Source organism: Myotis yumanensis, unplaced genomic scaffold, assembly GCF_028538775.1.
Source record: "Myotis yumanensis isolate MYYU_CA2020_CCGP unplaced genomic scaffold, mMyoYum1.0.hap1 SCAF_5, whole genome shotgun sequence".
Lineage (NCBI taxonomy): Eukaryota > Metazoa > Chordata > Mammalia > Chiroptera > Vespertilionidae > Myotis > Myotis yumanensis.
This window is the reverse complement of record NW_027223756.1, coordinates 483257-511147: the sequence shown is the minus strand read 5'-3', so window position 1 is coordinate 511147 and position 27891 is coordinate 483257. Positions and strand designations below refer to the sequence as shown.

General features: G+C 64.4%; 2 protein-coding genes across 3 annotated transcripts in view; one reads left to right on the top strand and one right to left on the bottom strand.

Moving 5' to 3' along the window:
* Nucleotides 1-27891, top strand: part of CHLSN (cholesin) — a 64595-nt gene that overhangs the window by 23259 nt on the left and 13445 nt on the right. The gene's annotated exons all lie outside the window — the stretch shown is intronic.
* On the bottom strand, nt 14041-26440 carry GPR146 (G protein-coupled receptor 146). Its single transcript, XM_070414241.1, has 2 exons — nt 26364-26440; nt 14041-17287 (listed from the first exon to the last, which is right to left on the bottom strand). Exon 2 carries the CDS (start codon nt 17268-17270, stop codon nt 16269-16271), a length of 1002 nt encoding a protein of 333 aa, XP_070270342.1. The 5' UTR covers nt 17271-17287; nt 26364-26440; the 3' UTR covers nt 14041-16268.

Below are 27891 nucleotides of genomic sequence, written 5' to 3'. Positions count from 1 at the left end.
CAGACAGACTTACCTGTGCCGCAGCCGGCGCCCGCCCGTGCCCCTCTGAGCAGACCCCCTGTCCTGCAAGGGCTCCTGGCCAGCCCAGGTACTGTGCTCACGGCCGCCGGCCGCACGCGGGAGGAAGGCTGGGGCCGCGTGGAAGCAGAGGTGCCTGTGGTCCTCATGGAAGTGGAAGCGTTGCAGCTGCAGCCGGGAGCAGCCTTTATATCTACAGGCTCTGGGGCTGGGCCGCCCATGGGCTCTGGAGGCCTCCCTCCCAGAAGGCCAGGGTTAACCCTTTTTCTGCCGGCCTTTTTCCTCCCGCACTGGCAGTGAGCTCAGGCTTCAGTCCCACTGCCTCCTTCATCCACTGATGCAGTTTTTTTACTTTGAAGGGATTGTAAATAGGTTTTGTCTGTCCTTTAGATAATAACCTGTCACCATGTGTTGAAACTTTAAGTAGTCTTGCTTGTTTTAGCAACTGACTGGCCTTAGAACTGAACACTGAACGTTCTCGGCTTGGAGACAGCATGTGAGTTACATGCAGAGACTTTACCTGGGAACTGCATAGACATTCGCAGAAAGAAACTTAAATTTAAGAGATAGCAGGTATTTTGGCAAGTAAATGAGGAATTGGATTTGTTTTCTGCTCTCGATGTTAGCCATGTCTCAGCTCCCCCTCCCCTTGCTGGCAAGCCACCTGTGTGGACCTGAGACCTCCTCCCCCCACAGCCCGCGCCTGCCTGAGGGGCCAGGATCGAGTTAGCTCGGTTCCCAGTGCCCACCTGCTGGTGGTCAGCATTGTGCCTGGAGAAGGGCTGGCAGAGCAGGGCCAGGAGGCCGATGGCCCCGGCGTCCAGGCATGCGGGGGTGAGGGTGCAGGGACTGAGGGCCCTCGTGCGCCGCGTTCGGCGGTTTCGTAAACATCGCATCTTACTGGGCCTCGTCCTTCCTGCCTGGTGTCTTCTGTGCCTTTGCAGTTTGTCGAAAGCAGGCGGTTGCCTCTGGTGATCTTTTGCGAACTGAGCACGAATCATCAGCTGCTGCAGCGCCGGCACCGCAGCCGCGTGCGCTTCCCAGGGACGCAGGCCGTTAGGCTTGGTGCTGGCCGGACAGGCACGGGCCCTGATCCTGCAGCCCAGGCAGCCAGAGTGCGCGCCACAGCTTCCTGTTGTGCACGAGTCGATGGCAGGTGCGCTGGGAGGCCTTCTGCAGGATGAAAACCACACTCTCTCAGAGACGGGTTCCGGGAAACACAAACCTGTTTGCAACAGAGAATTCTGCGTGCGTTTCTATGGAAAAGCACTGACGCCGGTCCTCCCAGCCTGGGGTCCCACGTGATTCCAGTGTGAGCTTCTGACCCTCCGAGGGACGCGGTCGCCCAGGGACGGTCGGATTGTAGGCACACCTCGGGCCGCAGCGACGCCAGGCGGTCTTGGCGCTGCCGCCTGAGCCACCATTTAGAGGGAAGGGAGCCCCGAGAAAGTCCAGCTTCCTCTGCAGCTAAGTAAATAAAGCGAAGCTAAACCTTGAAATAGCCAAACATGTCCCTTAAAATAGCTGCTTGCCACTCGCGCTCCCTGGCCTGTCCCAGCGCTGCCCGGCGGCTCCGGAGGCCACTGTGCCTTCGCGTTTGCCCTGGGTTCCCTTTGGGGTGATGGCCCTGTGGCTGGTCCCCAGTTCTGTGCTTGAAGCTGAAATCAGCTGAACGGGGGCGGCCAGGTCTTGGACCCCGTCTCCTGGAGCACTGGGTGGCTGCCCAGAACTGGGAGTGGGAGGGACGGCAGCGTTAGGGAGTGCAGTCCCCGGGGCCCAGGAGAGTCCGTGTGAGTTCACACGGGTGGCGCACACCAGGCTCTGCCCTGGGGGAACCATCCAGTTCCCGGGCTGTTTATGAGCGGGATGTTCTGGAATGTCAGGCTAAAATCTGGGGTCCTGGTCCCGGCCCCACCTTATGTGATCGCCAAAGCTGTGTCCTCAGGGAGGGCCCCAAGAGCCACACAGGAAGTGTCCCCCTCCCCCCTTTTATTTTAAATATGTTTCCATTGGTTTCAGAGAGGAAGGGCAAGGAAGAGAGCTAGGAGCATCAATGATGAGAAAATCATGGATCGACTGCCTCCCACGCCGTTAACGTTGAGGCTTGTGGTCTGTGTTCTTGGGCTGGAGAGCCTTCGTGCTGAAGCAGGTTCTGCGCAGGCTCCAGTTCTCGGGCCCAGAGCTGTGTCCTGGCTCGTCCTCTACAAGCTCCCGTCCTCAGGGAGGGGAACTGGACCAGAGTCTCGGTGCATCCCTGCAGGGCCAGCCCGGCTGGCAGCTGGGGCCCTAGGAGCCAGGACGTGGTACTGTCAGCTCCCGACCGTCCGTCCACCCCAGCAGCAGGCTCCTCGCATCTCACATGTGGGGCTCGGTGTACAGAGAGGACCCCGCTGCCAGAGAGAGAAGGTCCGAGAGCCGGCGGTTCATTCCGTGGCTGGTTCCCCAGCTGCTCCCTCGGCTGAAATGCCTAGGAACTCGGGCCGGGCACACCTACGCTTCAGGCCTCGCGCAGCCACTCCCAGCAGCCCCTGTAGTTCTGGAACCAGTCTGACGAGGGCGTCTGTTGCTGTGGTTTCATAAATTAATTCAGGCCCTTCCACTCCTAGCCGTGCACGAGTCACAGGAGGGAACCGTTAAAAGTCAGATAGAACAAAGAGACGACTGTTTTCAGACAACAGGCAGTGCCCCCCTCCCAGGCCTGTCCCGCTGCCCAGGGTGATGGCCCACTGAGGGGCGGCCATGGAGAGAAGGGGGTCCTGGCCTGAGTGTGCCCTCAAAGCGTGAAGCCCTGCGGCTGAGCTGGGGCGGCCTGCTGGAGGGGAACCCAGGCTGCAGGGGGCTGGCCTGCGGTCCAAGCCCACCAGCCACACGGGACATCTCACCCCAGAACAGAGAGGCCTGGCGGCCGAAGCTCAGCCACAGCTCAGGAGGTCCTGCTGGTCTGCCTGCCGAGCCCACGCAGTGCCCTTCAGAAGGCAGTCGAGGTCAGACCCCGGCGGGAGAACGGTCCACCTTCTAATAAAGACGACCACGGGGGAAGGAGCGGCTCCCGTCTGCCCGGTGCTGGCTGGCTGTGTGGACGCCCCTGCTGGGAGGCCCTCCTCCTGCCCTGCCTCCCGCCTCCTGTTCACCACGGGCCTGCTGGGAGCCGACCTCAGCCGCATACTTACGGTGAAGGCTTCATGAATATGTGAGCAGAGGAAGGAGAAGTACAAGGAGAGCTTTTGGAAGCATTTACTATTTTAATGTATGTACAGAAGCCATTGAAATAGCTAAGACCCAAATCCTTCAGAAGGAGGGATGCAGCTGTAGACGTGGAGAAGGGGGCTCACCCAGGCACGGGTCTGTCCTCAGCTTGCAGGTTGATGTGAAAGCATCCGTTAAATACACATCCAGGCAGCGGGGTACCAGCTGTCACCGTTCAGACATGGAGGGACGCAGGTGCGTGTGACTCGGAAGGGAGCCAGCCTGGAGGCTGCCGCCGTAGCTCCAGCTGCTTGGTGGGCGCTGGAAGAGGCGAGTCGCAGGGACAGCAGGGTGCGGGCTGGTGGGGGCACGTGGACTTAGCACCATGAATGCTCCTGGTGCTGGGCAGGGAGTGCAGTGTGGGTGTGGAGTCTGACAGAAAAAGCGGGGCTCTCCAGGGCAGTGTCCCGGCCAGAGGTGCCTCCCCGCACATCTCTGGTCAGCCAGGAAACTCGGGGTGCGCCCAGCAGGAGACGCGTCTGCGCCTCAGAATAAGACTGCTGCTGGGCTCAGTGCTTTTGTGTTTCCTATGCGACTGCGTTTCTGCAGATGCTACAGATAGAAGAGGCCTTTGAAACAGCTGCTCCCTGGGCCACCCAGAGCGCCCGCCAGGCCACCGAGGCGTGTGCCTTGTGCCACACCAGCTGCGTTCCTGCTCTAGGCCTGTGGGTGACTTCTCAGACCTGCGATGGCGACCCATTGGAAACCACAAAACAGCCCTTCCTTGTTCTTGGCAGCCGTGAGGTAGGGCAGGATTGTGATGTGGCCACCAGCTCATTAGCATCATGTCTTTATCTTCGAGATGCCTTCCCCGTCGTCCCCCTTCCCGGCCGGATACGCCCCCGACCAGCGTCCCCAGGCTCCCCGGCCGGAGGAGGCGGGTGCCAGGCCGTGGTGCAGCCCTCCGCACCCAGCACCAGCTCCGCAGGCTCATGAGCAGCTCGTCCCTGGGGGACACCACATCCTGCTGCAGTTTGAGCCGGGCTTGCAGGAGCGCCGCGCTGTGGAGCAGGCGGCAGGAGCACGTGGCCAGGGCGATGGCCAGCACTGCCGGGTGGGCAGAGCCCAGGTCCCTCGGGGGCAGAGCAGCCCGCCAGGCCCCCTGGGCAACCAGCAGGGTGAGGCATGCCAGCTCCAGGATGAGCGCGAGCCCGAAGCCCAGGCCGACGTTCACGATTTCACACTCGGGCCAGGCGGTCAGCAGGTCCAGCTGGCACAGGGCGGTCCTGTGCAGCTCCCGGGCATGCCCAGCAGGGCCACCACTGCCAGGGAGCTGCAGAGGGCACAGCCCCCCAGGGCCGCCAGGCCCCCCACACGCCTCGGAGTCGCCTGGGTGGCCGGGTATAGACAGCATGGGGGGCCCTGCAGCAGGAACACGAAGAGCATCGCCAGCTGCACGTACTGGCATTGAAGTAGCAGGTGTTGGACAGGAAGGAGAGGGCGGCACAGCCCAGGTGGGTGGTGGCCAGGTAGTCGGCCGGGTGGCGACGGTGAGCGAGGGCAGCGTTGCCAGCACGTTGGTGACCGTGAGGTCCACGAGGAACATGTCCAGGCCCCCAGCCTGGTGCGGCCCCAGATGAAGGTGGTCAAGTTGAACAGTCCAGTTGCCAAGCTCACAGACCCACGTAGACCTGCACACACCTGGCGATGGCACCCTGCGAGGCCATGACGCCCTGCACCACCGGGAGACGCGGCTGGGGTGCCGGACCCAGGACATGTGGGGGGGCCATCTCAGCACACGGCTGCAGCAGGCACCACAGGGTGATGGAGCCTGGTGGTGACTGGGGGTTCTCTCCCCCTCCCCCTCCCCATACCCTCCCCCCACACTGCTCCTTACACTGTAACTAAGCAGACGAGGCTAGGAGGTAGCTTTGCTGTTTGTCCACAGGAAACTGAAGGCAGTGGTTCCCAAACTTATTTGGCCTACCGCCCCCTTTCCAGAAAAAATATTACTCAGCCCCTGGAAATTAATTTTTTTAAAATTTTAATAGCAGTTACTCATCGCCCCCAAATGCACCTCTGGCCATCACCGCCCCCCTGGATCGCTGCAGCGCCCACCGGGGGGCGGTAGCGCCCACTTTGGGAATCACTGTTCTACAGGAATACTCAGGGCGCCCAGGTCCCTGCGGCTGGTGGGCGGCCAGGCTGCAGACCCGGGGTCGGGAGTAGCGAGGGCGTACAGCCTCTCCCCGTGCGGCGGCTGGACTGTGTTGGAAAGCCTGGTCCTCACACACACAGGCTGTTGGGTGTTGCTGTGGGCTTTTCTCTCTGTGTTGTGGGAGGTGGCATGTGGAGCCAGAGCAGCCATCCCAGGGGACTGCCTCGCTCGTCTTGTTCCTCGAAGCTTTGGCCTGGGCCAGGCACGGTCATGGCACAGCTGCGTGTCACGTGAGCAGGACAGCGGCGCCCTCTCCCCAGGACCCAGGGTGCCGGACCTCGTGTCTGATGGCAGCCACCAGCTGTGTGTGGCCACGAGTCGCCCGCTCCCCTTGGCGTGCCAGTGGGAGTCCTTGCTCCTTTCAGGCACCCACCCTCCTTCCTCGTACAATGCCCATCTCCTCCCGGGTCAGGCAGGGCCTGGGTTCTGCGTGTCTGCTCCCGCATCACAGTCCCTTGATCCCAGTGAAACCTCACCCTCTGAACTGGGCTTTGGGGCGACGGCGTCATGGGCACCCGCTGTGCCTGTTAGGCCGGAACCCTGCTCCCTGGACTGACCCTGCGTCCCCAGGCCACGCCGGGCGGGACTCACGCTGCGCCGGGTGATGGTCTCCATCTGCCTGTGCTCAGGAGGTGAGCGGCGGCCCAGACAGGAGCAACGCGGAAATTAAGACGAGTGACCAGGCCGAGAGGAAGCCGTTTGCAATGTCTCCTTAATTAGGGTGAATCGGAAGGCGCTTCTGAGGACATTGACGGTCGGTCAGGAAACAGCATTAGGCCGTCCCCGTGTCCGGACTCTGCAGCCGCCGCGGTGCAGCGCTTCCTGGGCGCTGTCGTCGCCCCCACCCTCCCTCGCCTATGGCCGTCAGCTCTGCCATCTGACGTGTTCAGCAGGGTCACCCCCCAGTGGATGGAGACGCGCGTGTCCTGGTCTGGCCTCAGCCCGATGGGCAGGCTTGTGGGCTGCCTCTTGCCTTGTTCTACGCTTTCTCCAGAGGCGAGGGGTCTGCCAGGGGGAGGTCCAGCTGGACCGTGTCTCCTCCTGCCCCCACCCATAGTGACAGGACATGGCCTCAGGGTCCACAGATAGGACCCACCTGCTGGCCAGCATGGGCCACTAAACTCCGATGGCAGCCCCCTTTACAGCAGCGCCACCCAGGGTGGGCGCCAGGCACGGCTGCTGAAGGCATGGCTTTGCCCTCCTGCATGCCCGGTCCTGCTGCGGCCTCTCACCCGTGCCCAGCTCTCAGTTGGAACAGGCCGGACCCCCAGGAGCCAGAGGTGATGCTCAGGGGGGCTTGGCAGGAACTTCATCTGCCGTGCTGGACCCCCTCTCTGCTTTCCACCACTTCTGGATTTTTCTTGGAAAGGTAATAGGCTTAGTCCCCAGTCCACACCCCCCTTCCTGGCTCCTTTATACCCTGGGCTTCTCTGGCCTTGACCGGCTTCCCTCCAGCCAGTGCAGCGGCCGGGGGGGCTCCCGGGAGGCGAGGCCTTGGTGACATCGGCAGGCTGGCTGAGTTCTCCCCAGGAGCTGGCGCTGATGAAAGCCTTTCTGTGGGAGCTCATCAGACACCGCGGGGATGGGGGACCCCCCTGACAGCGGGGCGCTTGGTTGCAAATGACAGCATCTAGGCCTAACCCTAGATGGTTTGGCTCAGTGGATAGAGCGTCGGCCTGCGGACCAAACGGTCCTCGGTTCGATTACAGTCAAGGGCACGTACCTGGGTTGCAGGCTTCTCCCCATCCTGGGCCCTGGTCAGAGCTCGTGCAGGAGGCAACCCATCGATGTGTTGCTTTCACATCCATGTTTCTCTCTGTCTTTCCCTCTTCCACTCTCAAAACCAATGAAAAAATATCCTCAGGTGAGGAGTAACAACGACGACAAAAAATTTACACACAGCACAGCTTCCTGGTGTGGGTGTGTCCTGCACAGGCATCTAGTCACAGAGCCACCCCTCTGGTCCTCTGGTCAGTCCAGTCCCATCCTCCGCCCCAGGCCTGCAACACTGCTTTCCGTCCGTGTCTGACTTTCCCAAAACGTCCACACGTGTGGCCTTTGGCGTTGTGCACGGAGACTCACCGTGATGCGTGCCAGAGCCTCATTGCTGGGCAGCCTTGGACCGTGTGGCTGTCACGTGCTGGTGTGTCTGCTCACCCGCTGAGTGCCGTTGGGCCGTTATGAAAACAACTACTATAAATATTTGCACGCGGGTTTTTATGACAAACTAGAGGCTCCGTGCACCTCGGCCTGGCCTGTGCCCTCTCACAGTCCGGGACCCCTTGGGGGATGTCTAAGGCCTGGTGCCTGGATTCAGCCCCATCCCCGCAGGCCAGGCTGAGGGACCCCACCCATTCATGCACCTGGCCGGTTTTGGCCCGATCTCCACACGCCAGGCCGAGGGACCCGCCGGTGCATGAATCCATGCACTGGGCCTCTAGTGTGCACATAAGATCTTTGGTTAATCTCTTCCCGTCCCCCCCCCTTCCCCCTCCCCTCTGAGATTCATCAGTCTGTTCCACGTTTCCATGCCAGTGCGTTGAGCGTCTGCCCCCTGGTGGTCAGTGTGCATCATAGCTACCGGTCAGATGGTCGCTTAGGCTTTTATATAGATAGATGTTCGGGGTGAACCCGAGTGAAACTGCGGGTTCTTCCAGGGAGGTGTGCTCCACTGTACAAGTAGCCGTGGGGTCTTCATCAAGCCCGCCGGCCCTGGAGGCCTGTGCTCACTGCAGCCAAAGCGGTCCTGCCCGTTCGGTCCCCAGGAGACGGGCTGAGCCTCTGCTGCAGGCCCTGCGCTCGTCCAGCCAGTTTCAGGCCCGGATCCAGGGTTTCGGGGCCTCCTGAGGGACAGCAGGGCTGCCCAGGCCGTCCCGGTCCCCTGGGAGCTCCTGAGCCAGAGCCGGAGAATGTTGTGTTCTTTCCAGCAGCTCTTGGCTGCGGCGCCTTCGTCGTCTTTCAGACTAGACTGGCTCTAGGGAGCGAGGGCCTCCCCAGACAGAGGGGCACGCGAGAGCTCTGGCCTGGTGACAGGACGGGATCGGTGGTTTCCGTGGGGTGGGGTGGGGTGGGAGCAGGGACGAGGTTGGCAGGTGGGGAGGGCCAGCTTCCCTCTGGCCAGCTCCTCCCTCCCTCCCTGTTCCTCTGGCTCTTTAGCGCCTCCGGTCTTGGCTGCGTCAGTGTTTCCAGGGCAGTCCCTCTGCTCCCTGAGCCTAGGAGCCGAGCGGCCTGATGCGTCACCGTGTCTTGAACGTGGCTGTGCCCCGCGCCATCCGAGCCAGCTTTACGCTGCCGCAGCGGGCGTGACCTGCCGAAGTGAAGGTGGTGTGGGGCGTCCGGCGCTCTTCTCTCGGCGTCATGCAGACTTGCCGGGGGTGCGGCCCGAGCCCAACTGCTGAGCGGTGTTGGGCTGTGGGCACAGCCTTGGTTTGTCCGTTTGCTGTTTGAAGGACGTTTGAGTTCCTTCCAGGTTTGGGCTCCGTGTCCTCCCCTGTGGGTGGAAAGCCAGGCCCACAGTCTCCGTGGCCAGGTCCGAGCCCGGGACAGCGCAATGCAGACGCGCCCCCAGGCCCCAGGAGGGCTGACGGGGTCCTGGCTCAGCTGGACTGCTGGTCGCCCCTCTCAACCAGCAGGGCCCGCGCAGCTGCTGTGCCCCTGCGTCCAAACACTAGGAGACACCCTGCTTCTCCCTGGGGCCCGCCTGGAGTCTAAGCAGCTGCCCTTCTCAGGAAAGCTTCGCTCCAGCCTCCCGCCATTTAACACAGCGTCCCAGAGAGAGGGACGCAGGGGAGGGCTGGGCGGGTGCTGCTGCCAGGGACCACACTCACCTGTGCGCTGCTCCAGCTGCTCCTGCCCCTCCTGTGCCCCTCCTGCCCCTACTGCCCTGCACCTGGCTGGGCCTGCCCGCTCTTGCCCTGCTCCGGCCGAGCCAGGCCTGTCTCTCCTCGCAGCCTCACCCTGTCCTGCACTGCTCTGTGCTCATGGAAAGCAGGCAGGCGCAGAAACCTACAGTTCTGTAAGGAAAACAGGAATTCGGTCTTAATTCAAACCACACGCGGTATTTTAAGCAGAGTATGGTCTGGCCATGTGACCAGAGACGTTCAGTTGGACTGGGAGGGGCCGCTGTGCAGACAGAGGCTGTGTGTGTGCCTGGCTCCCAGCGGCTCCTGCAGCTCCACACGCCGGCCCGCAGACAGTCCCTCCTGAGTGCTGGCACCGCCTGCAGGAAAATAGGACCCAAACCCCACCCCACACACAGGGTGTGCTCGCAACCTGCCTAGTCCCGGCCCGGACGCGCCGGCCTCCACACCAGCTCGGGCCAGTGCTGGGCACCCAGAGCGGGCTCTCCGCTGCCCTCCCCGGTGGGTGTCGCCGCTTCTCCCTCCTGCCCCGCAGGTGGTGCTGAGCCCCTGCTCGTGGGCAGGGTGAAGGCGCCGTGCCAAGACCATGGGAAAGTAGGTTCCCGGCATCCGTCGCCAGCACGTCCTCGCCATGCCTGGCAGGAGCCGGGCACCAGGCAGGTAAGATTGGAGGGAGTAACTGAGGACGAGGTTGGCCGGTGGGCATGGCAGGGAGCCGGCACCGTCCTGAGGGAGCAAGAGCTTCCCCGCGGCTTGCCCCTGCCAGCACCTTGGGAAGCGCGAGGGGCCGTTCCCTTTGAACACCTCCCCACTGGCGGTGCCCCTTCCTGACGCTCGCCCTGTGAGGGTACAAGCTTGGGGGACTTTCTTAGCAGCGCCAGCCCATCTGGGGTCCCTGCAGGCACCCGTGGCCGCGGGTGTGGGAAGAACTACGCTGGAGCGTTCGCCAGCTTGGAGTGGTGAGGGCACGGTGCATCTCCCCTGGGCTGGAAGCCGGAGGCTGGGCAGCTGGGCCCCTGTCAGCCCCTCTGTCCTGGATCCTCCCAGCTCCGTGGACATCAGTCACACCCCGCACCCGTCCTGTGCACCCCAGGAGGACCCGCCTGGAGTCCAGCCCCGAGAGTGCACTCAGGCCAGTGTGGGAGGCAGGCCCTGAGCTGCTCCAACAGCTGGCAGTCCCTCAGCCCCTGGTCTGACTCAGGACCTGCAGGGACAGGGCACTGGGTCCCAGGCCCCGAGGCGGCCCTGCTCGGTGAGCTCCACAGGGAGGCTGCGGAGCCGGGCAGGGTTGTGGCTCTGAGTCCCTGCCCTGCACTTAGAGCTGTGACTGTGGCCTGTCCCTTCCCGTCGTTGCACACGGCTGCTGTCAGGGCCCTTGAGAGGGTGGAGCGGGTGGGGTGAGAGGAGAGTGGCCGCCGCCCGGGGGTGCCAGCTCTGCTTCCATCTGCTCGTGTTGGTGGCGGTGGCGGTGCCCCTTCCTGACGCTCGCCCTGCGGGGCCTTGTCCACAGCATGAGTGACACCTGCGCCCCTGGAGGAGGAGCCTGGGGCCCAGGAGGCAGTGCCCCTGCACTCGGGGATTCAGGGGTTCGGGCCCGGCTCCCTGTGTGTGTGTGTGTGTCCCGTCCCCCCCCCCCCCCGACTTGCAAGAAGCCCCATTTGCAGAGGCCGCGTCCGGCTGCGAGGACTGGTGTGGCTTTGGTCCCTCCTGTCCACAGGAGGAGGATGCGTCCCCTGGCGCTGCGGCTGCTGCTGGCAGGACAGTGTAGCCTCGCCGGCCCCGCCCACCGGCCTGAGGCCCGAGCCTGAGCCCTGCTCCCGTGTGAGCCAGACAAAGGTGGCCTCTAGACTCTCCGTCTTCGAGTGCAGGGCAGAGAGCACTCAGGCGCTGGGGCGTGCGAGTGGCTTGTCCTCGCTCCTCCACGTCTCTGCTCCCCGGGCCTGACCTCCCACTTGGATCCTCTGTGTCCCAGGCCACTGCTCTGAGCGGGGTGGGTGGGGTGCCGGGAGGCAGGATGTGCTGTGTCCGCCTCATGGCCTGCGGAGCCCCTGGGGCCCAGACTTCGCAGACGGGAGGCGTGCGTGTGAGCGCTGGAAGCAGTGAGGGGTGAGCAGGCCGTGACCTCGCTCCCCTGCAGGAGCGCCGGATCCCAGGCGGAGAGGTGGCACCCAGACCCTCCCCGTTCCCTCAGCTCTCCTTTCCCGGCTCCAAGCCTTGCCCAGGTGTCCGGAGGCAGCTGGCAGCTTGTTTTACGGATCAGGGCTCTTCCCTGGTCCTCTGGGGGCCAGGCTGCGTGCTCCCACGGCCCACCCAGGAGGGGACATGCATGGGCTGGGAGCCTCCCCACCGCCTCTCACACCCTGGGGCGCCGTGGGTGTGAGCATGGTCCACGCAGCCCCCAGGGGCCACGGGTGCGGGAAGGACGAGTGTGGCAGACGCAGGCGCTGCATCTGCACGTGGGGTTATTGCTCGGCCTGGAAAGGAGCGGAGCCCCCACACGCTGCAGCCGGTGGGGCAGCCCCGCGGCAGGAGGCAGGGGGCAGGAGGCAGGTGCGTGCTGCGGCCGGGCTGCCTCTTGCGCCCTTGCCCACAGGACCAGCACCATGACCTCTTTGTCTGGACTTGGTCACTCAGGCCTGTTGAACAGCTTCCTCATTGGAGGTGTCGTCCGCCTACTGTGTCATCCCCCCGTTTAGAAATACAGCTCAGTGATGTTCCGTAGCTCACAGAGGTGTGCAGCCATGACCACCGTCCGCGTTGGGGACAGCGCCCCAGCTCCTCGCTGCCCTGCAGGCCTGCTGCTCTTTGATTGGCAGCGGAGAACCCAGTCCCAGGCCAGGCCACCAGGTGGCGCTGACATCCCGCGGGGCTCCTGCTCACAGACTCCTGGGTTCCTCCTCCGCTTCTCGCCTCGTCCTGGCCAGGGACCTGGGGGGTCTCCGACGTGGGGCCTCAGGAAGGGGTCTTCTCAGCCGCTCAGGGGGCTTGGGGTTCTTCTGAAGAGAACATTTTAGGGCTGTTTGCATGGCTCCTCCCCTCCGTCTGATCCTCCCGCTTGTCTGTCTGTCTCTTCAAACGACAGGCTAGCGGGCAGTCCCAGCGTAGCAGAGGCCAGGCCTCGGTCTGCTGGCCCTTCCCATTGCCTGTGTCATCTCACAGCTGTTTCTCTGCCGTCGTGGTCCCTGCGTCAGGTGCCGCCACGGAAACTTCGTGCCTCGCTCTCGCCAAGCCCACACCCCTTCCCCTCCTGACCCCAAGGCTGTGCAGGCCTGTCCTGCCAGCACATGTGTGTGTGTGCATGTGTCAGTGTCGCACATGTGTGTGCATGTGTACGTGTGCATGTGTGTGCCACGTGAACGTGTGTGCACACGGTGTGCGTGTGTGTGCACACGGTGTGCGTGTGTGTGCACGCATGCAGAGCAGCACCAGGTATACTGAGTGTTTCTCCCTGCGGCTGTGGGTGTGATTGTAAAAGCAGAATTCAATGTGACCTCTGAGAGCCAGGAGGATCTGGCTGTGTCCACAGGGGACAGTTTCTGAAGGACACTCGCGTCCAGTTGCTGGGAACACGTGGGGGGGTGCCCTTTGCTCTCCACTGGCTAGGGGTGGGGGGGCGATCGCCTCCTGAGGTCATGGGGTTATAGCCTGAGCTGTGGTCGCCACATTGGCAGCTAGGAGCCTGTTAGCAGCCTCCTGTCATGGCACAGACCCAGTTCCTCCCTCAGGAGCCGGGGGTGGCGGGCGTGCGGGGGGCTCCCTCTGACTCTGGGGTCTCGCTGGCTCCTCTGCCCTGAGGCAGGTCCGTCGGCGGCCACTGCGGGGAGCTCTGCATACGCGCCTGCTCAGCTGCAAGCGGTCACCCTGGAAGGCGTGTCCGAGTCACTCCTGCTTAGAACTTCCAGGTGCGCACGCTGGGTGCTGCAGCAATGAGCGTTCTTGTTTCCAGATTCCCACCCCTCCCTTCCTTCCTGCGCCCGCAGCTCTCTGACGCTCCCTCTGAGGCCCCTGTGCCCGTGGGGACCCCTGGCTGGTTCTAGAGCACAGACTTGGCCACCTGCTCTGTGCCCTGTCTCCTGTGAGCAGCAGAGTTCTCGGGGCCTAGGAATCCCTCAGGACACGTCCCCCCCCGGCTCCCCCCCCCCGGCCGCACGTGGAACACGGTGCCACGCACCCCTCTCGTGCAGCCTTGGTGCCTCGTGTTGCTTTTTTCTTTCAGTTGATTTTTAGAGAGAGAGGAAGGGAGGGGGGAGAGAGAAACATCAATGGGTTGCCTCCTATACACACCTCTCCTGGGGATCGAGCCCACAGCCTTTTGGTGTTCAGGACAACACTCCAATCAGCCGCGCCCCCGGCCAGGGCTGCATATTCCTTATTAATATACGGCGGGAGTGTTAAAATCACTGCGTCGCTACTCACTTGCTCATCCAATCTCCAATGTCCTGAGTGCTTACTGTGTGCAGTGATGGAGGGCCCTGGTGAGACAGGCCCCTTGCAGGGGGACATGGGGCTCCCACGCTGGCCAGAGGCACCGGAGGCAGCTGGAGCCCCCGGGATGCTCCCAGGTCTGCTCCACAGAGAGCCGCAGGCCACAGACTCGCCGGCCTCTGGCCAGCGGCCGGGAGGGAAGGACCCACAGAAAGAGCCAGCAGGGTGACGGGACGGGAGGAGGCGAAGGGCCAGCTGTGGTCCTGCTGTGTCGTCCTCTCAGATACGTCGCCTAACCTTGGAGACACAGATTTGAGCATTCAGAGGCTGGAGAATAAGTATCAAATAATTTAATAGTCTCCCAATGTGTGGGACTTTCAAATACATAGAACTTCAGACAGATGGTGTGGCCCCCGGGGCAGCTGTCACAGCTTACAAATGAGGAAGCCTCCAATTCCAACTGATTTTAAATTCAAGAACTTGACATGCAGTATAACTTCTTGTGAAGCATGACAAGGTAGGTGAGTTTTTGTGAACAAAAGTGAGATAATTAACTTAAAAATTACAATAGTCAAGAGTGCTGGCAGAATGAGTGACCTTGGGTGTAAAGTGAGAGCTTGTATCCTGGCATCGTGCAAACTCAAACATAGGGTTGGTCAGTTAAAAGAAGGCAGGACTGAGTCCACACTGCTGGCTACTCCCAATAGCTCCTCGTCGTCCTCTGCGCAGCGCAAATTCCTCCCATTTTTTGGCAATGTGGCGAAAGCGCCGGGTCAGACATTCCAGGAAGAAGGGCAGCGAGAGCCTGCGGGTCATCCAGGTGTGCAGGGTGGGGTGAGCACAGGCATGGGGCCGGGGCGGAGAAGGTGGAGGTTACTCCTGGTGCCCAGGTGAGCGGTGGAGAGGGTCCCTGTGAGAGGGGAGGGTCTGCCATGGGGCCTAGTCTGCCCCGGCTGGTGCCCCACCAGGAGGAGCTCTCAACACCGCGGACACTCTCCTGCACAGGTGGGCTTTGGGACAGAGCCAGCAGCCCTCCCAGCCCCCAGGAGGCCCCCAGGAACAAGCCAGTTAGTAGCCAAAACCACTGAGAAACAACATTTAAAATCGTGATTTGAGGCCCCCTTCCCTGTTTGGGGAAGAGCAGCTGGGCTGCAGGTCAGGGCTGTGGGCAGAGCTGGGCACTCAGGATCCCCTCGCCCAGGGCCCCTGCCGGAGCAGGGGAGACAGACAAACGGGCTTTTATTTATACCCGACCGGGCTCCCTGACCAGGGCCCGCTGTGCCTGGGGGGCCCCGTGGCCTTGGCCTGGAGCCTGCAGACTGAGCAGCAGCAGCAGCCGCGTGCAGGGGAGCGCCGCCACAGCTGCACTCTCACTCCACCGGGCCCCCAGGTGGAGCCATGACAGGGGGCCCCTCGTGCAGCCTGGTGCCTAGGCTGGAGGGGGTGAGGTTGGCCTGGGCGGGGCACAGGCTGTGCCTGGTGCGGAAGGACTGGGCCGGGAGTCCTGGCACTTCTCGGGCAGCACGCACGCTCTGCACTACCCTGGTCACACCTGTCTGCGGGCTCGTCTCCAGGCCGTCAGCGCGGGAGGGGCACCCCAGCGTCGCGTCACTGTTTCCTCCCAAAGACACGGCACCACTTCACATCAGGGTTTGCTACCAAATGAATTGGCTGCAAACTTGAAAAATCTTTCTGTTCATAGGCTTTTGGGCTTCGAAACTGGCATCAGAGGGTTACGAGCCTGTATTCTGTCATAAGGACTTGGGGGCGGCGGGGGGGGGCTCCGTCAAGTGCAAAGTGGCTGCTGACAGAACAGCCTGGATGGAGGCAGGAGGAGGGTGAACCCCGCTGACCTCCTCCGACCCCATGCAGCCACTTCTCGAACGTAGGCCAGCCTCACTCCGGTCACACAGCGTCAACTGACGCGGACCTGGCGGCCGGTGGTGGCGGCAGCGTGGGGGCCAAGGTCTGTGCTTGGGAGCGAGGTCACCTGCCGTCCCAGCCTCCAGACCAGGCGCTCAGTCCCGGGCCCCAGGGGGTCACAGTCCCGCGTGGGACACGCACGCCCTGGCCTCGCCCTCGACAGGACCCTGTGGTGGCCCCGGCCGCGCCCCATCACGTGTGTGCTGTGTGCTGTGTCCTGTTTCCTTCATTTGAATGCTCCGTGGCTTTTCTTTCAAGCATCTTTTTATAAAAAACCTAAGATGGGGGATCAAGCATTCCAACAACACAGAGTATAAACACTGGCTTTCATTTCCATCACTTCATTCGCGAAGCCCCGTGGGAGGGCGCTGGGGGGACGCCCGCCTCCAGGAGCCGGGCCGAGCGCAGCTCCCCTTCGCACACGCACTGGGTCCAGAGCACAGGCCTGTGCTGTTGTGTGTTCTTGCCTCGGCGCTTCCCCGCGGGGACAGCGACAGAGCTACGGGTGGCAAAGTGCTGTGACTGGCTGAGCGCCGGCCCCTCCTCCCCCGGGACTCAGACCCGGTCGGTGGGCGTGCACTGAGCCCGCAGGCTGTGCACCAGCGGCGCCTCTGGGCTGGCCCCGTGCTGCTGGCCGTCTATGCCAGCACCTGCTGGACCCCCGCCTGGTCCGCGGAGCAGCTCTGGCGCCCGCAGGGCATCTTCTTGACCAGCCGCCGCAGCTTGCCGGGGAAGCTCCTGTTGAGGCAGCGGTACAGCAGCGGTGTCACGGCGCTGCTGGAGAAGGCCAAGCACCGGGACAGGTCCTTCGCGAAGAGCAGCGTCCCCAGGTGCTGCCCGGCCACCGCCCCCCCGCGCAGGGCCAGCGACGTGTGCCCCAGGAGGGTCAGGTAGTGCGGCGTCCAGAGCCCAAACTGTGTGCACACGGTGGCCACCAGGAGCCTGTGCACCGAGGGGTCCAGCCTCCCCGAGTCCTGGTCGAGGGGCGTGTCCTCCTTGCGGATCCGGGAGATGAGCACGAGGGCGTAGAGCACAGCCAGGCCGGGCACCAGGTACCCGATGAACACCATGATGGCGTCGGCGGCCTCCGGGTGCTGCATCTTGGCGCACTCGACGATCCTGGCCGCCACGTGGCTGCAGATGTAGAAGAGCAGGGAGGAGAAGCTGGTGAGCAGGGCCCCGCCCCAGACGAAGCCGCACACGTGCCGGCTGTTGTAGACGCTGGACATGTAGGTGCGGGGCAGCGCCCGCTCGATGTAGTAGTCGAGGCTGAGCAGGGCCGTGGAGTACATGGTCACCAGGGAGCAGACGTTGAACAGGACCAGCAGCGTCACGTGGGCCTCGCTGCCGAAGCCCCACAGGGCCCACCCGGAGGCGCTGGGGCCCAGCAGGTGCGCGGGCGCCAGGGCGCTGAGCACCAGGCCGGCCACGGCCATGTTCACGAAGTAGACGTCGGGCATGGTCATGCTGCCCTGGTCCTGCAGGTTCGCCAGCACCAGCAGCGCGTTGTAGCCCAGGCCCACGGGCACGCCGACTGCCAGGTAGAGCAGGGAGAAGGCGGACAGCACCAGCTGGGAGTGCTGGCAGAGGGGCTGGTCCTCGCCCCGACCCGTGCCGTTGAGCGGACCGCAGCTCCACATGGCGCTGGGGCAGCTGGCTGTGGGGAGAGCAGGGAGGTTAGTCGTCACCTGGAGCCAGAGCCCCAGGCCTGCAGGTCCCCAGAGAGCTGGGAACCCCAGAAACGGAGCCTTTTAACAAGGAAGCTCCATGAAAGTCACGTGTCGCCGCAGGTGCTACCCAGAGCCCGAGGGCCAGGCTAGGAAGGCCAGCGCGGCAGTGATGTCGGGGCCACAGACCCGTCCCTGAGGAGTCTGAGCACCGGGCCTTTACCCAGGCTGCTCCTGGGGCTCGGCCCCCACTGGCTCACCACCACAGTGGCTGGCAGTCAGGGCATCTCCCCCGGGCGGGCGCCCTGCAGCCCCTGCTGACCTGGGCCGGAGCCCTCGGGCCTCTGCTCAGTCCTGCCCCTGCCCTTCCCCCAGCTCTGTTACTGGAAAGAGATTAAGAACACAAAGTGCCCTCGGACGCTGGTGGCCCAGCCCGGGCACCTCCAGGGGAGGGAGTGCCTGCCTGCGGCCTGGCCTCCCAGCCAGCTCAGCCTCATCAGCCCCTCCTGCTCCAGAGCCACCTGCCAGGGGAGCAGGGACTGAGTGATGGACAGAGTGAGGGCGCAGCCTCTGGGCCAATGAGGACACAGCCGGCTTTCTGGCCTGAATCTGGACTCTTCACCACACGCGTGGGAATCGACAGTCCCTCTGCCTGCGTTCCCTGTCTCTCACGGTGCCTGGGTAGCACAGGACGCCGCACAAGCAGCCCGAGAGCGGGCAGAGGCGCTGGGCGCTGGTGCACGGTCACGGTGAGCCTGAGCCTCAGGAAGTAGGAAGCGCTGCTCTGGAGATGCCCGCACCAGGGGCTGGAGACCTGAGGGACCTGCAGGGGGCTGGGCTCAGGTGACGTTGCCTGTGGGAGCCTGGCCCTGTCCTCCCGCGTCACGGGCCGTGCACGCCCGGTCCGGGTGGCCTGTCCGTCCGGTGCGTGGGAGGCCTGGGTGGGCTCAGCACTGGCATTGGAGAGAACTGGCAGGAAGAGCAGATCCCCTTTCTTGGGAGGAAAAACTTAGGACCCGATGTAGTTTGGCCCCAGCACCTGTGCTCGCAGGCCAGGTGAGGGCCGCTCAGCAACACTTGTGTCCCAGGCTCAGGCACAGGCACAGTCAGCCCTGCCGGGGCACTGCCCCCTGGGTGCCATGGACAAAGGGCTCTGCCGCCTTGAGTCCCGAGCCCGTCCCGTGGCACGTCCCACAAACTTTTCCCGTGTCTGCCACGCCCCACCACCGTGCCGGAGGCTGAGGCTCAGCAGTGAGCAGCGGGGAGGCCCCACCGTGGTGGGGAGGGAGGGGGGTGCCGAGACAGGGGTCAGCGCCCCTGCGCCCTCTGACCGCCGTGGGGCAGGCGGGAGGGACACCGAGTGTGTGGGTGGCAATGTCCTCACAGCCTCGTGAGCGCCTCCCAGCAGCCCAAGGAGGGGGGTGCAGGCGGTAACGGAAACGCAGGGCAGCCCCGCTCTGCCCACACCTGCTATTACATCACTGTCCACAGTGCCCAGCGGAGCAGTGGGTTCTCCCCCTGCACAGTGCTCCTCGGCCTGCGGGGCTGGATTCCAGGGGAGCAGGTGTGTCAGGCAGGGTCCCCCATGGCCCTGGTGCCTCTGGCCCAGCTCAGGGGAAGCTTGGCTGTTCACACGCTGCGGGAGGAGCCGTGCGCGGCTCCCTTCAGCTGCCTCCCGCAGCTTCCCTTCTCCCGTTCCCCAGCGAGCCTGTGAGCACACGGCGCAGGTGTGTGAACGCTGTCTCCTGTCCTGGTGCCCCTCCCTCTCAAGGCTCCTGCTGAGCCAGGAGCGTGGGTGTGGGGTTTGTCCACCTGACCTCGCCGTTCCCGTCCCCAGCAAACACTGCCTTCCTGGGGCCACTCCAGCCGCCCCGGCCTTGCCGAGCTGCACGCCCCAGGCCCCTGGAGTCTACCAGGGGGTTCCCACCTGTCCCCGTGGGGGCAGGAGGTGGGACTGCAGCCCCTGGGAGGCAGATGCCCACTGTCACTGGAACAGGTGGCGTCTGTCCCTGGGGGTCCGCTGCCAGGACACAGCCCAAGAGATGCGCTCTTGGTCCCACAAGGCTGGCCCTTCTCAGGCCGCCATTGCCAGCTTCCTGCCCTCACCTGCCCCGTCCGTGCTCACGTTCTGAGCGCCGGGCCACCGTCTCCTCGCAGCAGCCCCTGCTCCCCTGGCAGGTCCGTGCCCCCCCCAGGCTGTGTGCAGCCCGTTTCCTGCAGCGGGTGGCTCGGGCGGCTCTGTCCCCACTGCGGGCGGCCCGCACGCCCCAGCCCGTGTGTGGGGCACGCAGGGCGAGGAGCTCCTCTCGCCTGCAGTGAACCGAGCAGACATTTGAGCAGAAACTCAGGACAGTTGTACCTTCTGGACACACCTTGGGCCTCGGGTCAGTGCTGTCCCTGGGGTGGGCGGGGCACAGAGCCAGGAGGCAGCAGCACAGGCTGCAGGCCCGCCTGCCCCCCACCCCAGGGCCCAGCCACGGCCCAGGGACTGCACCCCGCAGCAGTGGCTGGCCTCGAGCAACCGTCCGGTTCTGGCCCAGGCGGGCTGGTTCTTGGGAAATGGTCACATGGAATAAAATCCGTAGAGAATTTCCTGGAAGCAAGGGGGACGGGTGGGGACTGTGTGCTGGGCTTCAGAGCAGAAACGGCCGCATGCGTGCGTGCGTGCGTGCGTGCGTGCGTGCTGGCAGCTCGTAAGCATCCCGTCGTGTGGCCTCCCGCACCAGCGGGAGGGGAGGGACTGGCTTCAGGTGCAGGTTCGGGCTCCAAGGCCCCGGTGCCCGCTCGCTTTCAGTCTGGTGCTGCCCACGGGCGGAGTGGCGGGGTCCCTGGTCCCCCCAGGTGTGAACAGGTGTCTGGCACGTTCTAGAGTGCGGACCTCTCACTCTTACCCTGTGAGCTCGCGGGGTGGGGGCGGGGAGGCAGGGTTGCTGGACTTGGCCCCACCCCTCTGGCCCCCATTTTCCTGCAGTCACTCCCCTTCCCTCCTGGCTCTGGTTCTGTGAGTCCGGAAGGAGCTGCCTGGCAAGAGGGGGGCCAACAACAACGCTCGCCCTTCCCCCTCTCCCCCCTCCCCGCTCCCCTCAGGCACAGGCCTCGGCAGCCGGATTCCAGGTACCCAGCCTGTTCCTTCCTGAGACAGGAACTCACAACTCAGCTGTGCAGACCCGGCTCCTGGAAGGGCCTCTCTGCTTCTTGGTCCCCTGACAGGACAGGAGAGAGGAGGCGGCTCCCTCCAGCCACGGGCGCTTCTGCAGAGCACCTCCCCGTGCCAGCCGGCGTCCTGCCAGCCCTCGGCTGAAGGGCTCTGGTTGAGAGGGCTCCGGTGGCGTGCCGGCCCAGCCTTAAGAACAGGCCTGCTGCTGCCCCACCTCTGGCTACTGCCTCTGCCAGGTCACCTCCAGACTCACTGGCCGGTTTGGCCACCTTCTTCCCATTCTTATCACTGACCCGCCCACTCCCTGAAACCCTCCCCCACGATTCTTAGGACTGTCGCCCACTTGCAGTGGCAGCCTCGTCCACGCCCGTGTCCCATGAGACACCGGGAAAGGCAACCTGCTGTCTGTCCGGACTGCACCCCAGGCCCACGTCCCTGGCTCTCACACTGGGCTGGGCCCTGGCTCTATCCCTGGCCTCTCCCTCCTGCCTGGTCCGGGTTCCTTCCCCACCTCACTCCGTGGGGGCAGGACACAGGAAGTGTCTGTGCTGCCTTGGGGCATGTCCCGTCTTCATGGCGGGGAGGAAAGGGGGCCGCCAGGGGGAGCGGGGAGCAGCTGCCCTGCAGGAGGGTGCTGCCACCCGTGGGGGGCTCAGGCACCCAGGCTCCCCAGTGGAGAGGGGGGGGGCTCCTCTTCGTGAGGAATGAGAATGCACTCGCCTTCCCTGCCCAAGCTGCCAGGGGGCCATGGGGCTTGGGAATCTTTAAAGGGATCAGAGCTGTGGTCAGTTCCTCTGGGCCAGAGGGGCCGTCCCACATTCCGAGGAAGGCCAGGCAGAGGTGGCGAGGCCAGCTGCCTGATCAGAAGAGCCGAGTCCACCTGTGTCCCCTGTTGCCGGGCGCTGCCCACGGCCTCTCTACCACTGAGTGGTGGCCTCGGGCCGCCATCACGGCCACCCCGACCGGGGACCAGGTGAGCGGCCGCGGCACCAGGCATGGCCTCTCTGAGCATCGCTGGAGGTCCTGTCCCGTCCAGCCCCTAAGCCCTCCCGGAGCCTCAGTGGGACTGCATGTCGTCAGCTGAAGACGGTCCCTCCTCACACGAAGGGGCTCCTCCAAGGCCACCCGCACCCCACCACCCGGTCCTCCAGGTGCTGTGCTGGCCGGCCAGGCCTCCGCCCAGGGCCGCCGGTGCTGCGGGTGCCTTCGGCCGCGCTCCCTCCTGGGCTGGTGGCGGGCTCTTGCCGGGTCCTCTGCTCTGGGGCGCAGGTTGGAGGTGTGTGACTCCAGAGCAGGCCACACTGGCCGCTCTCCCTGCCGGCCTGGAGGGCTGTGGAGGCGAGTCCAGGTGTTCCCTGCTCTGCCTGGGCCTAGCAGGTGCTTCTGCACCTGTGGTTTCTTCCTCTTGGGCACCTGCAGGCCTGAGCGTGCTGCCCCTTCAGGAGCCTGTCGGACGCTTGGAGGCCCGGGCTCCCACTGCAGCAGCAGCGGTGACAACGAGTCCGCGTGCGGCTGAAAGGCCCTGCGGGACAGACAGGCCACACAGGCTCTGCCCAGCACCTGAGTCCCAAAAGACCAAGCGGGGCACCTCGGACAGCAGCCTCCCCGGTCCTGGGGTGGGGCCAGAGGTGGCAGCACTGTCCTCTCCAGGCGAGAAGGCAGCTCCCAGCTGGCCTCTCCGCCCTGGCCAGTGCGTCCTCCATGTGAGGGAGCTCTGAGCAGGGCTCCACGGTGACCGAGGCTGCTGCTGCGCAGGCCGCAGAGCGCCCAGTTGGATTTATCAGTGCGGCATGCAGAGCACAGGGTGCCTGGCCGTCCTGGTGTCGGGGTGAGGAGGGTGCGGGCCCCCTCCCCAGATCTTCCCCACAGGCAGCTGGGTGGGGGAACTCAGGGTCCTGTTCACTGACACATGCGAAGAGAAAACCAGGAGGGAGGGATGAGGGCGTGAGACCTGTCACAGCCACGTGCAAGTCCTCCTGGGAGAGGACCCCGAGAAGGGCATGCTGGGGGCCCCGCTGAGCCCGGCAGACGGCAGAGGCCTGGCTGTGGGTCTGGTTGAGTCAGGGCTTTCCTGGGGTTGCCCTCGTCCCGAGCTCCTCACTGTATTCACAGCTGCCCCAGGAATGGGGACTGGAGAGGTGACAAGCTCAGGTTCGTAACTATGACAACCGACACTGCAGGGACCACAGGCCAGTTGGGCTGGTGTCTGTGGCACAGAGGGAGCCCTGGCCTCCCTCTTCCTGGGCCTTTTCAAGAGCACAGACTTGCAACCCGAAGCCCAGTGCATGTCCATAGCAACCAGAGGGAACTTGGCTAAAGCCAGGACCAGCGTCAATCGTGATCTCCATGGAAACAGGATGCTGGCATGGTCAGAGCAGCAACTGGGGAAGTAACTGGGCCGAGATGGCAGGGAGCAGGGGCCTCCCAGGAATCTTGTACACACAAGGCCAGCAGCGAGCTGTCCTCTCCCCCAGCGCGACCTCACCTTCCCCTGCTCCGAGTCAGAGGCGCTGTCCTGCACCCAGGTCCTCCGCGCCGGCCCATAGCCTGGCCGCTCACATTCACTGCTGTCCACACACAGACTGCTGGCCTAGGATGCCCTTCCTCGCTGCCCCTTGACCACCAGACTCGCCCTTGAAGCTCGGCCCGTCTCCACCTGGCCCCACCTGCTGAGTCCCTCTTCCCACCACCAGAGCTCTGAAGGGGCGCTTTCTTGGTTGAGACCTGCAGCCGGCTGGCTCCGTCTTCGAAGAGATGCTTCGGGTGACGTGAAAGGCTTTCCCCACGGAGGCAGACGCGCTGACTGGAAGGGGGAGGCGGGGAGAGCTCTGTGGTGCCGAGATGGCGTGACCTTTGAACCTTCAGAGACCTAGTGTGCGGTCGAGGCCAGGCTGGGCAGTGCGTCCTGAGTGGGCAGGAGCTCGGCTGGGACTCACCCTCCCACGAATGTTCTGGGACAACCAAAATGCTTTGAAAGGGACTCCTGAACGCGTGTTTCCTCTGTACATTGGCAGAGGTGTAGCCACAGGTAACCCCGCTGGTCGGGGCAGACGCTCCTGAGGCTGTTTCCAGGGTCTCACGGGGGCTTACGCCCTGATCCCCTCGCAGCCGGTGCCTTCTGGGGGGTGATGGGAAACGGCTCGTTATACAGGTGGGTCACTTGGATGTGGCAGCCTTTTGCTTTTTACGGCTCCAAACTGCCGAGTGGCGACAATGAACCCGGCAACCTGGTCAGATGCACAAACGGAGCCGCCTCTCTCCAGGGAGCACGGCCGCTGGCTGGCTCGGGGAGGGCGGGGAGGAGACGCAGCAGGTCCTGGCCAGCGGCCGCGCAGCCACGGCCCCTCTCCTGGGAGAAGCAGGACACACGCTCTTTGTTTATGGAGACTGGTTACTTGGGCTTTCTGTTACCTGAGGAACTTGGTTTGAGGCTGCTGCTCCCTCCAGGTCCACCAGACCACGGGAAACCGGAAACACAAGAGGCTGGCTCCACGGGCCAGGCCAGGCCGAGCACAGCGCGTCGCATTTCACTCGCTCCGCCGGCGTCGGCTCTGAACCAGGTGTGCTCTTACCTGGGGAAGGACTCAGCCCACAGATCCTATCGCCACTGCTCTCGGAGGAGGAACAGCCAGTTATTTCCATTCGTGGCAGTGGCTTCCTCAGCCTGCAGCTCCTGGCAGGCCCAGCGGCGCGTGTGGGAGGAGGGGCCGGTGGGCCTCTGAGGACGCCCGGGACCGGCCGGCTCCGCGGCCCTCCGCCCGCGAAGGGGCTCTGCTGCACATGGAGACCCAGCAGCATCCGTTTTGGCAGCTCAAATGAGAAGACTCCCCTCCTTCCTCTACACTGAGCCTCTGCTGTGGAACCTGCGCAGCGTTTCCGGGCCGGGGCCGGGCCTGGGCGGCTGCCCGGTCGTGCACTGGCTTTAGCCTGAGAAGCTGAGGAGCCCGCAGCAGCAAGAGGAACTATGGGAAGCACTGCCTATGGCCGGAGTGCGACCGGTGTGCACTCACACAGCGGCCAGTCTCGGGGAGGTCATGCCTCCCGCCCCCAAGACACGGCCGGGTGGCAGTTATTTTGTTGGGATTCCCAGCATCCCCTAGGGCAGTGATGGCGAACCTATGACACGCGTGTCAGAATTGACACGCGAACTCATTTTTTTGGTTGATTTTTCTTTGTTAAATGGCATTTAAATATATAAGATAAGTATCAAAAATATACATCTTTGTTTTACTATGGCTGCAAATATCAAAAAATTTCTGTATGTGACACGGCACCAGAGTTAAGTTAGGGTTTTTCAAAACGCTGACACGCCGAGCTCGAACAGGGCATAGGCTGTGAGATGGAGCAGCGGTCCCTCCTCCTCCCATGAATCACACAGGCCTAGCCCCTGTGTTCTCTGCACGGCTATCATTTTCCATTGTCTCCTAGACAGTCCGTGTGCACACTGTGACCTAAACCACACTGGTGGCCGTGCCTGCCCTTCACCCTCAGCCCACAGGGGCTTTGAGCTACCGGGAGGGCAGGTCAGTGTCCATGTTTACATCCCCCCCAAAGCCATGTCTCCTGTGCTCAGGGTGTCCCCCCACTCACTAGGGAGCACGACACCATTGGTTGGGCCTGAGCCCACCGCCCTCGGCCATGTGTGCCCTGAGCACGGGCATCATGGTGTGGCTTCCCGCCTGGGCAGTCAGCACTCACAGAGCCGCGGTTGTTAAAGGCCGGTCATCTTCCGAGGCCTGGTCACCAGGAAGCTGCCTGAGGCCCTGGTTGGAGAGCGTCTCTTCGCCGTCGGCGGTGCCCACTGGGCCCAGTTAGGACACAGCCTGGGAACACGGTGGGGTGTGCAGAGGCTGTAGAGCCAGCTTCTTGCCCCGTGAGTGAACGCTGGCCTCGGCCAGATGGGGAGATAGCAGGAGGAGGCCAGGCTGCTGGTTGCTTAAGATAGGGAGCTGGTTGTTTACAGGCGGCAGGGTGCAGCGAGCGGATAAAAAGCTGTGGACGCAGAGGGAGGCAGCCGGGTCCCGCCGCTGAGCCCACTCTGCCCATGCACACAGGACATCACTGGGCCACAAAAAGGAAATCTCGCCGTTTGCGACCACATGGATGGACCCAGAGGTATTGTGCTCAGTGACACGTCAGGGAAAGACAGATGCCACATGACCTCACTCGCTGCGGAATTGGAAGAACAAAGTGAAGCAACAGAAAAGGTGGCGAGGGGACACCGAGGTCTGCACGGCACCCGGTGAGGGTCACCCTCGGAAGGGGGCGCGGCTGTGACAGGACCGCCCAGAAGGGGCGCCGAGCGCGAGGCCCCCTCTGACCCGAGGAGCCTGTCCGAGCCAGGGGTGACCTACTTCTCCAGGAGCCCAGCCAGTTAGCCACAGACTTTATCTCCCACCAGACGTGGCTCGGAACGCGCTGAAATGTTGTAATCACGAAAGGACGAGAGCTGTGACCACGGGACCCAGAGGGCTGGTCAGTCCCTGGAACATGTGGTGCCTCCCTCGGCCGCGGGCAGCCGCTCAGCTGCCTGGGAAGGTGACTGACCCTGCCCGGGGCTGCCCGGCCTGGCTGCCCTCCCGGCTCAGCGGCTCGGCGCCCCACCCCCCCGGGACAGTGCCCTGCGCCGGGACAGCGCCACCCCCAAAACACGGTCGGGCGCAGGGACAGTGCCCTGCACGGAGACAGCGCTCCCCCACCCCCAGGGGACAGCGCCCCACCCCCGGGACAGTGCCCTGCGCGGGCACAGCGCCCCCACCCCCAGGGGACAGCGCAGGGCGGGGCCCGGGGACCCGAGTCCGAGCGCAGCCCCCGGCCAGAGGGGCCGCAGCCCCGGCTCGCTCCCCGCGCGCCGCCCGCGAGAGTGCCCAGTGCCCGGCCCCTCCGACCCCGCGTCGGCGCCCACTCACCGGCTCGCTGGGCCGCGCAGTCGCCGCGGGCGGGCAGTCAGGGCTCACGGCGCGCACGCCGCGCGGGGCCTGTGTACACACGTGACCGCCGTCGCCCCGCCCCCGGCGTGGCCCCGCCCCGCGCGGCCCGGGACCGCTGGCCGGGCGGCCGGGCCCTCCCGGGACCTGGGGTCAGCCGAGCGGACGCGGGCCCGGGCGGCCCGGGTGCGCCGGGCCTGGGACTGAGCGCGGGCAGCCCCGCCCCGCAGCCCGCGACCTGCGCCTGGCGAGCACCTGCTCGGCTTCCCGGCGTTTCCCGGCCGCGCTCCCGGGCGCAGGAGCCTCTTTGTAAACCGCTCGCCCCGGGAGCCGCTCAGAGGCAGCGCATTGTTCGCCGGGCGGACCCGCGCCGCGCGGTCATTAGAGGCTGATTCCCGCGGAGCGCGCGGGGCCCGGCAGCACGTTCGGGCCCAGGCCTGAGTAAGGACAGTTCCCTCTGAAAACCCGGATTTGCTGCGTGGCCCGGAGTGGAAGGCGGCGGGCGGCGGCCTGGCCTGGAGGGGGCGGGGGTCAGCGGGTCGGACCCTGGCTGCGGGCGGGCTGAGCCTTACTCTGCGAAGCCCCTGGGCCCCGCCGCCTGTGGCTCTGTTGTGGCCTGACTGGCCCCTCCGCCAGCACCAGCGAGGGTGGCCGGGGCCCCTGGCCGGCAGTGGCCGCAGTGGCCCCGAGGCCGAGACCAGGCCCGGCCAGCCAGTGCGGACGGCGTGCAGGCAGGAGGACTGTCCTCGCCCTCAGGACCGCCTCTCAGGGCAGATTCCCCCATCGTCCCTCCCATCGGAGACCCACTCACATAGCCACCGTCTTCCTATGGACCACTAAAGAGGAGACTATCGATTGTACGCAGCCCCTGGTTCTAGGGAGGTTAAATGAGAGGTGGCCCGTGTGGCATCAATGAGATAGCGCCCTCCTCACTGTTCCAATGACCTTGAGCCTCAGAAACGTCGAGCAACTTGCCCCAGGTCACAGAGCAGGTAGCGAGCGAGGTTTGAACCAGGGGGTCTTGGCTCTCTAGGTCAGGGCCTCCCGGATCACAGCGCTGTCTCCTGTGCGAATGGCCTCCAGTTAGAGGTTCCGGATGCCAGGCCGCCGAGCCCTGCCCACGGCGTGTCCTCTGGGGACAGCCACTCAGCCCTCAGGGCTCCCCGACCAGACCCTCTGGTCTGCACAGGGAGACGGCAGGGTCTGTGTGTCCGCCAGGCGTGCAGATCTGCCCCCGAGCGCTGCAGCGAGTCCCTGCTGCTGGCTGCCCGCCTGCTCGGGCAGCTCCTGTGAGAGACCCGATGACTTTGGGGACAGCTCCACCGCCTGGGCACACGGACTGGGCTGTGGGAGGCCCGTGAAGCTGAACCTGATTCTGGGGTTCGAGAAGCAATCGGTCTGGTGTTGGTTTTTTAAAACCACGTGGAGCTGGTGTCCCCTGCCTTGCTGGGGACGGGGTGCCCTCATTGTGCGCCAAGCTCTGCAGTGAGAAGGGAGACCCCGCCCGGAT

Coding starts and splice junctions, on each gene's coding strand:
- GPR146 (XM_070414241.1), bottom strand. CDS start 17,270: ATGTGGAGCTGCGGTCCGCTCAACGGCACGGGTCGGGGCGAGGACCAG.